The sequence below is a fragment of the Diabrotica undecimpunctata genome, unplaced genomic scaffold (assembly GCF_040954645.1).
Source record: "Diabrotica undecimpunctata isolate CICGRU unplaced genomic scaffold, icDiaUnde3 ctg00000590.1, whole genome shotgun sequence".
Lineage (NCBI taxonomy): Eukaryota > Metazoa > Arthropoda > Insecta > Coleoptera > Chrysomelidae > Diabrotica > Diabrotica undecimpunctata.
In genome coordinates, this window is record NW_027311899.1 from 24,622 (window position 1) to 40,448 (window position 15,827).

The 15,827-nt window shown below is 42.0% G+C and overlaps 1 protein-coding gene across 1 annotated transcript; it reads right to left on the minus strand.

The window, feature by feature from the left end:
* Positions 1–13,136: 13,136 nt before the first annotated feature.
* Positions 13,137–15,614, minus strand: LOC140431187 (E3 SUMO-protein ligase ZBED1-like). Its single transcript, XM_072519105.1, has one exon. The coding sequence runs from the start codon at positions 14,556–14,558 to the stop codon at positions 13,137–13,139; it is 1,422 nt and encodes a 473-aa protein (XP_072375206.1). The 5' UTR covers positions 14,559–15,614.
* Between the last annotated feature and the right edge of the window lie 213 nt (positions 15,615–15,827).

The following is a 15,827-nucleotide window of genomic DNA, read 5'->3' on the forward strand; positions in this document are numbered from 1 at the left end:
TAGGAGTCGAGAGGTGAAGAGTGTATGTGTGTGTGTGTGCGTATGTGCGTGTGTGTGTGCGTGTGTGAGTATGTGTGTGTGTGTGTGTGTGCGTGTGTGAGTATGTGTGTGTGTTAGTTCGGCTTGCAGAAATAAGAACACGACAGAGGCAAGGAGGCCCTGCCTATCGTAAGAGGCGACTAATAGGTAGGAGTCGAGAGGTGAAGAGTGTATGTGTGTGTGTGCGTGTGTGCGTGTGTGTGTGCGTGTGTGAGTATGTGTGTGTGTCCGTTCGGCTTGCAAAGATAAGAACACGGCCAAGGCAAGAAGGCCCTGCCTGGCGTAAGAGGCGACTAATAGGTAGGAGTCGAGAGGTAAAGAATGTATGTGTGTGAGCGTGTGTGCGTGTTTGTGTGTGTGTGAGTGTATGTGTGTGTGCGTGTGTGCGTGCGTGTGTGCGTGTGTGGGTTTATTCCAGCACTTTTGCACAGCTAGAAAAAAAGTTAGGAAACTAATAAGATTTTCTAACATTGCGTTACCTTTTTGTAATTGCGAGAGCACAACGAGTACATATGTATTCATTCCAGCCCTTTTGCACCGCTAGAAAAAAAGTTAGGAAAGTAATAAGATTTTCTAACGGTGCGTTACCTTTTTGTAATTGCGAGAGCACAACAATTACATATGTAGTCATTCCAGCACTTTTGCACCGCTAGAAAAAAAAGTTAGGAAACTAATAAGATTTTCTAATGGTGCGTTACCTTTTTGGAATGCCGGGAGCACAACAATCACATATGTTATCATTCCAGCACTTTTGCACCGCTAGAAAAAAAGTTAGGAAACTAATAAAATTTTCTAACGGTGCGTTATCTTTTTGTAATTGCGAGAGCACAACGAGTACATATGTAGTCATTCCAGCAGTTTTGCACCGCTAGAAAAAAAGTTAGGAAACTAATAGGATTTTCTAACGGTGCGTTACCTTTTTAGAATTCTGAGAGCACAACAATTACACATGTAGTCATTCCAGCACTTTTGCACCGCTAGAAAAAAAGTTAGGAAACTAATAAGATTTTCTAACGGTGCGTTACCTTTTTGTAATTGCGAGAGCACAACGAGTACATATGTAGTCATTCCAGCACTTTTACACAGCTAGAAAAAAAGTTAGGAAAATAATAAGATTTTCTAACAGTGCGTTACCTTTTTAGAATTCTGAGAGCACAACAATTACATATGTAGTCATTCCAGCACTTTTGCACCGCTAGAAAAAAAGTTAGGAAACTAATAAGATTTTCTAACGTTGCGTTACCTTTTTGTAATTGCGAGAGCACAACAATTACATATCTAGTCATTCCAGCACTTTTGCACCGCTAGAAAAAAAGTTAGGAAAGTAATAAGATTTTCTAACGGTGCGTTACCTTTTTAGAATTCTGAGAGCACAACAATTACATATGTAGTCATTCCAGCACTTTTGCACCGCTAGAAAAAAAGTTAGGAAAGTAATAAGATTTTCTAACGGTGCGTTACCTTTTTATAATTGCGAGAGAACAACAATTACACATGTAGTCATTCCAGCACTTTTGCACCGCTAAAAAAAAGTTAGGAAACTAATAAGATTTTCTAACGGTGCGTTACCTTTTTGTAATTGCGAGAGCACAACGAGTACATATGTAGTCATTCCAGCACTTTTACACAGCTAGAAAAAAAGTATGGAAACTAATAAGATTTTCTAACGGTGCGTTACCTTTTTGTAATTGCGAGAGCACAACGAGTACATATGTATTCATTCCAACACTTTTGCACCGCTAGAAAAAAAGTTAGGAAAGTAATAAGATTTTCTAACGGTGCGTTACCTTTTTGTAATTGCGAGAGCACAACGAGTACACATGTAGAGATTCCAGCACTTTTGCACCACTAGAAAAAAAGTTAGGAAACCAATAAGATTTTCTAACGGTGCGTTACCTTTTTGTAATTGCGAGAGCACAACAATTACATATGTAGTCATACCAGCACTTTTGCACCGCTAGAAAAAAAGTTAGGAAACTAATAAGATTTTCTAACGGTGCGTTACCTTTTTGTAATTGCGAGTGCACAACAATTACATGTGTAGTCATTCCAGCACTTTTGCACCGCTAGAAAAAAAGTTAGGAAACTAATAAGATTTTCTAACGGTGCGTTACCTTTTTGTCATTGCGTACCCGGAAAAGGCTATTTTCAGTTCAAAACCACCCCATTCGGACTTCATTCCGCAGGAGCCACTTTCCAACGCCTACTGAATAAGGTAATACCTCCCGATATGGAATTCGCGATTGCCTACTTGGATGATATCGTAGTAATATCTAAAACGCTCCAAGAGCATTTAAATCACCTACACGAAGTTTTCCGAAGACTGAAAGAAGCCAGATTACAGCTGAACTTCGAGAAATGCACGTTTTGCCAGTCAGAACTCAGAGACTTAGGACATGTGGTTGGAGCAGAAGGAATAAAAACCGACCCGGAGAAAACCAACGGTATAACCGGACTTACAGCACCGAGAAATGTGCGTCAACTGCGCCGGTTCCTAGGAATAACATCATGGTACCGCCGATTCATAGAGAACTATTCGACAATAGCAGGACCGCTAAACATGCTTCTGAAGAAGAAGATAAGATGGAAATGGACCGATAAGCAGGAAAACGCGTTTGAAGAGCTAAAATCAAAACTTACATCGGTCCCAGTATTAGCATGCCCCGATTTTTCGAAAACATTTTACCTGCAAACAGATGCGTCGAACTGTGGACTTGGAGTTGCACTAACACAGAAATACGACGGCCAGGATAAAGTAATTGCATATGCTAGTCGAACCCTCACACCAGCCGAGACACAATATTCCACAACGGAAAAAGAATGTCTATCCATCGTGTACGGGATAAAGCAAATGAGGCCGTATATAGAAGGATACAATTTTAAGGTCATATCAGACCATCAGTCCCTCAAATGGCTGAAGAACCTTAAAAACCCGTCAGGTCGGTTAGCCAGGTGGAGTTTAGAACTGCAACAGTACGATTTCGAGGTAATATATAGAAAGGGAGTCCTCAACAAGGTAGCAGATGCTTTGTCACGACAACCACAAGAAAACCAGAGCGAAGAACCAGAGTCGGAATTATTAGCATCAGAACAGGAATCATGCAGTTGGTACGATAATTTATATAGGAATGTACTCCAGAACCCAGACGATTTCCCGGATTTACAAATATCAAACGGGAAATTATATAAACACGTTTGGAGCAGCCGTAATTTAGCCGACCCAGAGTTTAATAACCCATGGAAATTATGCGTACCAAGATATAAAAGGAAAGATATTTTAGAGGAAAATCATGACTCGACCACAGCAGGCCACTTAGGAATTGCAAAAACAATTTGCCGAATAGCGCAAAAGTACTATTGGCCTAAGATGTTTAAACAAATTGCAGACTACGTTAGAGCCTGTACGAAGTGCCTCCAATATAAACCGTCTCAAATGCAACCAGCCGGGAAAATGCAACCGTCCACTGTAGAAAAGCCTTGGCATACTGTCTCAGTTGATTTAATGGGACCATTCCCAAGATCTGCAAAAGGAAACATTTTCTTAATAGTCGTGCAAGACCGGTTTACCAAATGGGTCGTCGCCCAGCCAATAAGAGCAGCATCTACGAACTCAATCATCGACACTCTACGATCTAAAGTAGTCATGCAAGCGGAAATTTTAAGGCGTTCCTAAAGTCCTATAACATAAATCACATTCTAACACCGCCGTACTCACCTCAATGCAATCCAGTAGAACGAATGAACAAAGTACTGAAAACGATGATAGCTACTTACGTGGAGGATAACCATAAAGACTGGGACAAATTCATACCAGAATTCTGCTACGCCATAAATTCGTCAAGACACGATTCAACAGGATTTTCACCAGCGCTTCTTAATTTCGGAAGGGAATTAGACATAACAGAGGCGACAAATGGACAAGATATACAGGGGTATGCAGAAAACTTAAACAAGTTAGAAGCGTTAAGAGAACTAGCAAAAGTGCACATGGAACACGCTTTCGAGGACCAAAAGAAACATTACGATCTAAGACGAAGAGACTGGCAGCCGCATCCAGGAGATCGAGTCATGAAAAAGGAACACTATCTATCATCAGCTAGTGCAGCTTTCACCAGCAAACTAGCGCCGAAGTACTCAGGACCATACATAGTAACGTCAGTAATATCACCAGTAATAGTAAAACTGAAATTGGCCGATAGTAGTAGCCGCAAGCAGATGACGGCGCATGTAAAAGATTTAAAACCATGGGAGGGGGGAAATGTTACTACAGAAATCCAATCCCCACCACAACCAAACGGTATTTAAGTGGCAATGCTAGCAAGCAGAATTCAGTTCATCAACATCAAACATGGAAGACATATTAGAGATACCGGAAGAGATGACCCCTCTGGGAACGCCAGAGAGACCCGAACTACCCGTGACACCAGGAAAAGACGCGGAGAGGATCATGAAAAGGTTCCACGAACTTTTTGGGACACCACCAACCCCACCGAGGAAGAAGAGCGTACCTGATACCAAAACGGGACAAGAAGCCCAATCCGCGTCCACTCCAGGAGAACCGGAACCCGGGAAACACGCCGACCTTATAGAGATCGTCCCAAAACACCTGGTCGAGAGGGGGACCAAAAGATACAGGATATGCTGTAACAATGGGAGGAAGATTGTAATAAAGATACCGAGAGGGATAGATGGCATCACGAGGCTGTAGACACCATATACACAAAAAAAAGGTATGTTACTTTTTTTTTCTCAAAGAGAAGGGGGTGTAACGATGCTCTGATCGTTTAACAGTTCGAACCGTGGGAGTGTCAATATTTGCGCATCCACTTCTACAACGGGCCGGCGTAGTGGTATTCAAACGGCTATTTAAGGCGTGTGAATAGCGGAATTAGACAGTCTTGCAGCTAGCGCTCTAGGCTCCCTGACTCGCCGGTGTAGTGAACCAGCGGGCCATTCTGGACAGAGATAGTTCCGTATTTAGGATCATACTCTGTCCCTAACCAAGCGGAACCCATCAGTATTGCGTATTGAGCATTACCGTGGATCTGCACAGAACCAACCGGGACAGAGATTTCCGTATTGAGGATCATACTCTGTCCTTAACCAAGCGGAACCCGCCGGCATTGTGTATTGAACATTGCCGTGGGTCTGCACAGCTAAATATTTTGTTTACGAGCATATTCGGAGCTTTCGCTGAATTGAAGCGAAAGCGAGTATATTAGTAGTACTAATTAATTTCTTTTCTTTTATAGACGTTTCCCGGGGGATTCGTTCATCGCGGGACCCAGACGGAAACGTAGAATTCATTTTATTTTTGTTTTATAAGTATACAACGTAGAATTCCTTTTTTTTAGTTTTTATTTATTGTATATATATACTTAATAGATTTATTTTTATTTCAAACCTGTGTTTTACTGAGTCTGTTGCCCCGAAAGAGCTACCCATCACAAACTGGCGCCCGAGCAAAAATTAATAAAATGCCGACAGGGAAAGACACAGACTCAGTAACAGGTACGTCGTGGATAAACCGACTTTGCAAAGAGGAATTGCAGAGCGAGGCCGAAAAATACGGCCTAGATCCCAAGGGAACCGTCGACGAATTGAGAGCACGACTCAGAACCTATTTTAAAAATCGTGAGGAAGCTACAGGAACAATCCCAAAAGAAAAAACTTCCAAGGGAACAGAATCCGACACACTGGCCCAGGAAATTTCGGGCATCCGAAGACAATTACAGGAATTAGCAATAACGAAACAAATGGGGCAACCAGAATTGCTAAATCAAGTACGAAAGTGGAACACACACTTCGACAAGAAACATTCGGATGCAATAGAATTCTTAGAGAGGATAGACGAATTAAGCTTGGCCTACGAGATCGATAAACAAGATCTACTAAGAGCATTACCAGAATTATTAGGAGACCACGCCTTGTTATGGTACAGAAACAATAACAAAAATTGGAAGTCATGGACAGATTTCAGCGAAGATTTTAAAAAAGCTTTCTATCCCAGGGGATATTTGCTACAACTAGAAGAGGAAATCCGAAACAGAAAACAGAGACAGAACGAACCAGTAGATAGATATATCACGGAGATTCAAACATTAATCAGACGAGAAGGATCTTTTTCTAAAAACCAAGAACTCGAAAGGATATACAAAAATTTGTTACCAGAATATAAGCTTTATGCTCGCCGCCGGGATTTCGGAAACTTAGCCGAATTACAGGATTTAGCCCAAGAATATGAAGATCTAGAAGACGAAAAGACCCGAGCAAATCATATTTGCCGTGGAAACTGGAGACGCACGGACCAAGCAGAGTACGATGCGAAAACGGCATGCTTTAGATGCAAGATGCCAGGTCACAGCCGTAAAAACTGCAAAAACCCATGGAAAAAGTTTTGTTCGCGTTGCGGCAGAGAAGGAGTTTACAGCAGCGACTGCTGTTTCAGGCGTCAGGGAAACGAATTACAGACTGGAGAAACAAGAAGTCGTCCCAGTCTGTAAAACAAGATTCGACTCCATTCGTTTTCGCCGTTACACAGCCAGCAAGCAATGACATTCGACTGTTCGCATCACTAAAAATAGGGCAAAGAACATACAGAGCGCTCATAGACACAGGAACTACTAAAAATTACGTCGGGGATAGAATAGCTCAGATATACAAGGACTCTCTAGATAGCTACAGCGGGAGAACAAGACTAGCAAATGGAGCGTCAATCGAGCTTAACCAGAAGTTGACAATTGAATGCGAGATCGATAAGTTACAAACCCGACAAACATTCATAGTAATGCCAGGGTTGACGGAAGATGCATTAATAGGAGTGGAATTCCTCAGGAACCATTCTATCGAACTTAAATTCGATAAACATACGACCAAACAATACATACAACATCAAGAAGAGACTTGTAACACTTTAAAAGACTCCACTCAACATACGGAGTTAGAAAGGTTCCTAAGAAAAGAACTAAGGGAGTTTGAGAACATAACAGGACCCACCAACTTAATAAGACACGAAATAAAATTGAAGAAAAAGTGCGATCCAGTCAAGCAGCCTTACAGGCGGCACAATCCCGCAATGCTACAGATCATCAACCAAGAAGTGGACAAGATGTTAAAAGAAGGAACCATCGAACCCGCCACAAGTGGTTGGAGTTCACCGATTGTACTAGTTAGGAAAAAGGATAACTCGTACAGATTTTGCATTGACTTTAGAAAAGTCAACGAACTATCAGATAAGGACGCATATCCGTTACCCAGAATATCGGAAATTCTGGATAGACTTAAAGAAGCAAATTTTATATCGACCCTCGATTTGAAACAGGGATATTTTCAAATACCCCTAGAAGAAACAAGCCGCCCAGTGACAGCATTCAGCGTACCCGGAAAAGGCCATTTTCAGTTCAAAACCACCCCATTCCGACTGCATTCCGCAGGAGCCACTTTCCAACGCCTACTGGATGAGGTAATACCTCCCGATATGGAATTCGCGTTTGCCTACTTGGATGATATCGTAGTAATATCTAAAACGCTCCAAGAGCATTTAAATCACCTACATGAAGTTTTCCGAAGACTGAAAGAAGCCAGATTACAGCTGAACTTCGAGAAATGCACGTTTTGCCAGTCAGAACTCAGATACTTAGGACATGTGGTTGGAGCAGAAGGAATAAAAACCGACCCGGAGAAAACCCGGACTTACAGCACCGAGAAATGTGCGTCAACTCCGCCGGTTCCTAGGAATAACATCATGGTACCACCGATTCATAGAGAACTATTCGACAATAGCAGGACCGCTAAACATGCTTCTGAAGAAGAAGATAAGATGGAAATGGACCGATAAGCAGGAAAACGCGTTTGAAGAGCTAAAATCAAAACTTACATCGGCCCCAGTATTAGCATGCCCCGATTTTTCGAAAACATTTTACCTGCAAACAGATGCGTCGAACTGTGGACTTGGAGTTGCACTAACACAGAAATACGACGGCCAGGATAAAGTAATTGCATATGCTAGTCGAACCCTCACACCAGCCGAGACAAAATATTCCACAACGGAAAAAGAATGTCTATCCATCGTGTACGGGATAAAGCAAATGAGGCCGTATATAGAAGGATACAATTTTAAGGTCATATCAGACCATCAGTCCCTCAAATGGCTGAAGAACCTTAAAAACCCGTCAGGTCGGTTAGCCAGGTGGAGTTTAGAACTGCAACAGTACGATTTCGAGGTAATATATAGAAAGGGAGTCCTCAACAAGGTAGCAGATGCTTTGTCACGACAACCACAAGAAAACCAGAGCGAAGAACCAGAGTCGGAATTATTAGCATCAGAACTGGAATCATGCAGTTGGTACGATAATTTATATAGGAATGTACTCCAGAACCCAGACGATTTCCCGGATTTACAAATATCAAACGGGAAATTATATAAACACGTTTGGAGCAGCCGTAATTTAGCCGACCCAGAGTTTAATAACCCATGGAAATTATGCGTACCAAGATATAAAAGGAAAGATATTTTGGAGGAAAATCATGACTCGACCACAGCAGGCCACTTAGGAATTGCAAAAACAATTTGCCGAATAGCGCAAAAGTACTATTGGCCTAATATGTTTAAACAAATTGCAGACTACGTTAGAGCCTGTACGAAGTGCCTCCAATATAAACCGTCTCAAATGCAACCGTCCACTGTAGAAAAGCCTTGGCATACTGTCTCAGTTGATTTAATGGGACCATTCCCAAGATCTGCAAACGGAAACATTTTCTTAATAGTCGTGCAAGACCGGTTTACCAAATGGGTCGTCGCCCAGCCAATAAGAGCAGCATCTACGAACTCAATCATCGACACTCTACGATCTAAAGTAGTCATGCAATTCGGTATCCCGAAGAAAATCATCTCGGACAACGGCGCGCAATTTACAAGCGGAAATTTTAAGGCGTTCCTAAAGTCCTATAACATAAATCACATTCTAACACCGCCGTACTCACCTCAATGCCGAGTAGAACGAATGAACAAAGTACTGAAAACGATGATAGCTACTTACGTGGAGGATAACCATAAAGACTGGGACAAATTCATACCAGAATTCTGCTACGCCATAAATTCGTCAAGACACGATTCAACAGGATTTTCACCAGCGCTTCTTAATTTCGGAAGGGAATTAGACATAACAGAGGCGACAAATGGACAAGATATACAGGGGTATGCAGAAAACTTAAACAAGTTAGAATCGTTAAGAGAACTAGCAAAAGTGCACATGGAACACGCTTTCGAGGACCAAAAGAAACATTACGATCTAAGACGAAGAGACTGGCAGCCGCATCCAGGAGATCGAGTCATGAAAAAGGAACACTATCTATCATCAGCTAGTGCAGCTTTCACCAGCAAACTAGCGCCGAAGTACTCAGGACCATACATAGTAACGTCAGTAATATCACCAGTAATAGTAAAACTGAAATTGGCCGATAGTAGTAGCCGCAAGCAGATGACGGCGCATGTAAAAGATTTAAAACCATGGGAGGGGGGAAATGTTACTACAGAAATCCAATCCCCACCACAACCAAACGGTATTTAAGTGGCAATGCTAGCAAGCAGAATTCAGTTCATCAACATCAAACATGGAAGACATATTAGACATACCGGAAGAGATGACCCCTCTGGGAACGCCAGAGAGACCCGAACTACCCGTGACACCAGGAAAAGACGCGGAGAGGATCATGAAAAGGTTCCACGAACTTTTTGGGACACCACCAACCCCACCGAGGAAGAAGAGCGTACCTGATACCAAAACGGGACAAGAAGCCCAATCCGCGTCCACTCCAGGAGAACCGGAACCCGGGAAACACGCCGACCTTATAGAGATCGTCCCAAAACACCTGGTCGAGAGGGGGACCAAAAGATACAGGATATGCTGTAACAATGGGAGGAAGATTGTAATAAAAATACCGAGAGGGATAGATGGCATCACGAGGCTGTAGACACCATATACACAAAAAAAAGGTATGTTACTTTTTTTTTTTTTCTCAAAGAGAAGGGGGTGTAACGATGCTCTGATCGTTTAACAGTTCGAACCGTGGGAGTGTCAATATTTGCGCATCCACTTCTACAACGTGACGGCGTAGTGGTATTCAAACGGCTATTTAAGGCGTGTGAATAGCGGAATTAGACAGTCTTGCAGCTAGCGCTCTAGGCTCCCTGACTCGCCGGTGTAGTGAACCAGCGGGCCATTCTGGACAGAGATAGTTCCGTATTGAGGATCATACTCTGTCCCTAACCAAGCGGAACCCATCAGTATTGCGTATTGAGCATTACCGTGGATCTGCACAGAACCAACCGGGACAGAGATTTCCGTATTGAGGATCATACTCTGTCCTTAGCCAAGCGGAACCCGTCGGCATTGTGTATTGAACATTGCCGTGGGTCTGCACAGCTAAATATTTTGTTTACGAGCATATTCGGAGCTTTCGCTGAATTGAAGCGAAAGCGAGTATATTAGTAGTACTAATTAATTTCTTTTCTTTTATAGACGTTTGCCGGGGGATTCATTCATTGCGGGACCCAGACGGAAACGTAGAATTCATTTTATTTTTGTTTTATAAGTATACAACGTAGAATTCCTTTTTTTTAGTTTTTATTTATTGTATATATATACTTAATAGATTTATTTTTATTTCAAACCTGTGTTTTACTGAGTCTGTTGCCCCGAAAGAGCTACCCATCACAGTGTGTCCGTTCGGCTTGCAGAGATAAGAATACGGCCGTGGCAAGAAGGCCATGCTTGCTGTAAGGAGCGACTAATTGGTAGGAGTCGAGAGGTGAAGAGTGTATGTGTGTGTGCGTGTGTGCGTGTATGTGTGTTTGTGCGTGTGTGAGTGTGTGTGTATGAGTGTGTGTGTCCGTTCGGCTTGCAGAGATATGAATACGGCCGGGGCAAGAAGGTCCTGCCTCTCGTAAGAGGCGACTAAAAGGTAGGGGTCGAGAGGTGAAGAGTGTATGTGTGTGTGTGTGTGTGTGTGAGTGTGTGTGTTTGTCCGCTCGGCTCGCAGAGATACGATTACGGCCGTGGCAAGAAGGCCCTGCCTGTCTTAAGAGGCGGCTAATGGATATTAGTCGAGAGGTGGAGAGTGTGTGCGTGTGCGTGTGCGTGTGCGTGGGTGCGTGTGTGTGCGTGTGTGCGTGTGTGTGTGTGAGTGTGTGTGTGTCCGTTCGGCTCGCAGAGATAAGAACACGGCCGTGGCAAGAAGTCCCTGAATGTCGTAAGAGGCGACTAATGGGTAGGAGTCGAGAGGTGAAGCGTGTATGTGTGTGTATGTGTGTGTGCGAGTGTGTGTGTGTGTCCGTTTGGCTCGCAGAGATAAGAACACGTCCGTAGCAAGAAGGCCCTGACTGTCGTAAGAGGCGACTAATGGATATTAGTCGAGAGGTGGAGAGTGTGTGCGTGTGCGTGTGCGTGTGCGTGGGTGCGTGTGTGTGCGTGTGTGCGTGTGTGTGTGTGAGTGTGTGTGTGTCCGTTCCGCTCGCAGAGATAAGAACACGGACGTGGCAAGAAGTCCCTGAATGTCGTAAGAGGCGACTAATGGATAGGAGTCGAGAGGTGGAGACTGTGTGCGTGTACGTGTGCGTGTGCTTGTGTGCGTGTGTGCCTGTGTGCGTGTGTTTGTGTGTGCGTGTGTGTGTGTGTGTTTGTGAGTGTGTGTTTATGTATGTGTGTGTGTCCTTTCGGCTCGCAGAGATAAGAAAACAGCCGTGGCAAGAAAGCGATGCAAATCGTACGGGGCGACTAATGGATAGGAGTCGAGAGGCGATGTGTGTGTGTCCGTTCGGCTCGCAGAGGTAAGAACACAGCCGTGGCAAGAAGGCCCTGCCTGTTGTGAGAGACGACTAATAGGTAGGAGTCGAGAGGTGAAGAATGTATGTGTGTGTGCGTGTGTGCGTGTTTGTGTGTGCGTGAGTGTATGTGTGTGTGAGTGGCGTGTGTGCGTGCTTGTCTGTGTGAGTGTGTGTGTGTCCGTTCGGCTCGCAGAGATAAGAATGCGTTCGTGGCAAGAAGGCCCTGCCTGTCTTAAGAGGCGACTAATGGATAGAAGTCGAGAGGTAGAGAGTGTGTGCGTGTGCGTTTGCGTGGGTGCGTTTGTGCCTGTGTGCGTGTGTTTGTGTGTCCGTGTGTGTGTGTGTCCGGTCGGCTCGCTGAAATGAGAACACAACCGTGGCAAGAAGGCCCTGCCTGTCGTAAGAGGCGACTAATGGGTAGGAGTCGAGAGGTGAAGAGGGTATGTGTGCGTGCGTGTGTGCGTGCGTGTGTGCGTGTGTGTGTGTGTGAGTGTGTGTGTACGTATGTGTGTGTCCGTTCGGCTCGCAGAGATTAGAATAGGGCCGAGGCAATAAGTCCATGCCTGTCGTAAGAGGCGACTAATGGGTAGGAGTCGAGAGGTGAAGTGTGTATTTGTGTGTGTGTGCGTGTGTGCGTGTGTGTGTGCGTGTGTGTGTGTGAGTGTGTGTGTGTCCGTTCGGCTCGCAGAGATAAGAACACGGCCGTGGCAAGAAGTCCCTGCCTGTCGTAAGAGGCGTCTAATGAATAGGAGTCGAGAGGTGAAGAGTGTATGTGTCTGTGTGTGTGTGCTAGAGATGACTGTCAAAAGGTGCACCTATTCTTTTGAACCGAGTTCGCCGCCGTGACTCCGTGGACCTAGTTCGTCTTTTGTCCATAGGCAGGTGCAGGTGCAGAGCAACCAATTCCTTCGAATCATGTTTTGGAACTTGGAATATTTGGATTCGTTCGGCAACGGCCGATCGGATAGTCGGAATCGGAACGGAATTTGGAACTCGACTGGGATTAATAACTGAATAGTGAATCGATTATAGCCTGGCCCTGCTGCTGAGTTGGTCCGTTGTATGCTCTGATTCGAGATAGTAAAATCCGGTTGGTATTGGGTTACTTATAGCTGTTAGGGCATGGGCAAGGATGCTATTTGAGCAAGTTTGTTTTTTTTATGATAATTAATGTGGTGTCAAAAAAATAAATAGCTATTAAAAAATAAATTCTTTATTAAAATATTTTTATATTACAATATTAAGTATAAAAAACAAATACACAAAATGATATTTATAGGCTAGAATATCTAAAATTTAAAAAGTCATTGTTTATATGCAAAAATAATAATTTTTCTACTTTTTGAGCACTTAATCGCGTACGTCTTTCATTTAAAATTTGTCCAGCTTTCGAAAATAGACGTTCACATGGAACAGACGTGGCTAAAGCAAATTTGTTTCTGACTAGTGAACTTAAAGTGGGATAATTATGTCGATTGTTTTTCCACCAAAGAAGGGAATCTTCGTCTTTATTTAAGATATCATCTTCAATATAACGCTGCACTTCAATGATAGCTTTACTGATACCTGTCCCTATCGGTTGTTTTTTAGATATTTTGTTATCTAAAGAAGACCAAAGCGAATATTTGCTTCTCGTTGATTCACTGCCAGTAGTAGGTTCTTTTTCTTTTTCCATTTCTGGCTGCGGTGGAGCCCTAATTTGTACAACGAGATCTGCAGCCATATTTGTCACTTTTTTCTTTATCTGATCTGCAGCTACAGCGCTTTGAAATGGTAGAAGCTTGAAACGTGGATCTAAAAACGTATTGGCAGCCAGCGTAACATTAAATTCAATATTAGTGAATCGTGTTTGGAGTCCATTTTTTAGTTTAGCAATAACTTGGTTTGATAAATCCGATTTCAGTTCGCCAGAAGTAATCATTTCCTCCATTACATTTAATAGACATGCAGTAAATACAATTACTAATGACGCCGATATGTATTTTTCTCCACTAACTGATGAAGTTACAGTTTCAAAAGGGCGTAAAATGTCTACCAAATTTTTAATCAAGTCCCATTCTTCTAACGTTATTATAGGTAACGAAATGTTCAAGAGAGCAATTGTCGATCGTATTGATTCCTCTAATTCCACAAATCGCTGTAACATGACAAAGGTGGAATTCCACCTTGTAGAAACGTCTTGCAAAATTTTTTTTGGGCAACTTGTTCCTAAATTTTTTTGATACTGCATTAATTTAGCATTAGCTGCTGAACTTTTTTTGAAGTGGGTCACTATTGATTTTACTTTGGTGATGGTCGGCTCAACTAGTTTTAAAGCATCTTGTACAATTAAATTTAAACTATGTGCAAAACAGCCTAGATGCTTCATACCTAAATCTTCTATTGCTTTTTTAATATTCGCCGCATTGTCAGAAACTATGAGAGATACCTTATTTGTTAGTGACCATTCTTCTATAATAGTTTGCAATGCTCTTGCTAAATTAATGCTAGTATGTCGTTCATTAAGTTGGTGGCATTTTAGTAACATTTGTCGGACGTTAAACAATTTATCTACAAAATGCATTGTTACTGCCAAAAAGCTTTCACCATTTATAGAAGTCCAACAGTCCGTTGTCAAACAAACACTGGATATTTCCTCTTCTTGAACAAATTTTTTGCATTTATTTAAACATTGTTCATACATAGCTGGTATCATAGTTTGTGAAATAGTTTGCCTGGAAGGCAATTCATAACCAGGATTAAGTGCCTGAACAAATGATTTAAAACCTTTGTCTGCAATAACACTAAAAGGCTGAAAATCTAAAGTGAACAACTTTAACAGGTGGTCGTCAATTTTCTTCCTTGTTGCTAAAGTTATTTGCTTTGGTCTACAAAAAGATGATAATGAGCTTTGTTTTTGACAATGGCTGCTTAATTTTCTTTTCTTTTCTTCATTTACCTCTGTTGCAGGCTCATTTTCGGACTGAAAATTTCAAAAATAATGTTTTATTTTAAATTTAACATATTATATAGTTTTCTTACCTCCTTAGAAGTACTTGGTTGTGAACATGTTGAATCTGTATCATTGATTTTTGTAATATTTTCAGGCTCGCGGAAGCGACTAAGAGAATCAAGAGATACTGTCGGGTGTTTTCGTGTTACATGTCTTTTCATATTAGACGTTGAAGATTTGTAAAACATTTTTTGGCCACACATATTGCACTTTGCATGATCGGAATTATTATCTTCTACAGTAAAAAAGTTCCATAATGCACTTGTTTTTCTATTTAGACTCATTTTACTTTGTATTGCACACAAATACACAAGTATATAATACCCTTAAATTAACTTGTTACTACAACCACAGATTAACAGAACACACAGATGTCACAGATGCGAAACAGTCGCGTCAACACTGGGTACCGAGTTTTGGTAGACTCCGCCCACTCTCAGTTACCCAAAAAAGATTTGAGTTAGTACGTAGGCTCAAGCTTCTTATCAGTTCTTGAATAACCACACTGTAATTCAGACAGTACATGCGCTTATATCGGAGTGGTAAATTGATTTGGCTTATTGGAATTTTTTTCTTTTTGAAATAGAAACTTTTAGATAGAAAAATATGTAAAAAACAAAACGTCACAAACAAACAAATTTCTTAATAAATCATTTGCCGAAATTGTAAAAACTCAGGCACTGTTGCAGAAAAAAGTTTCAAAGGCCAGAAGATATTCTCAGGCATACAAACAATTCGCTCTCACATTATACTTTTTTGGACCCAAAACTTACCACTTTAAAAAAAAACCCCACTATTATCGGGTAGCTTTCATATCTGTTAGAAAAATTATTTCCTAGGAATTACCGGTCGTGTGACAGCCCTCTGCCATCTATTAGTGTACATATATGGTATTTATTTAATACCTTAAACAAGCAACTGTAACATTCCGTAGAGAATAAAAATAGTTTGGGTTCATATTTTTAATATACT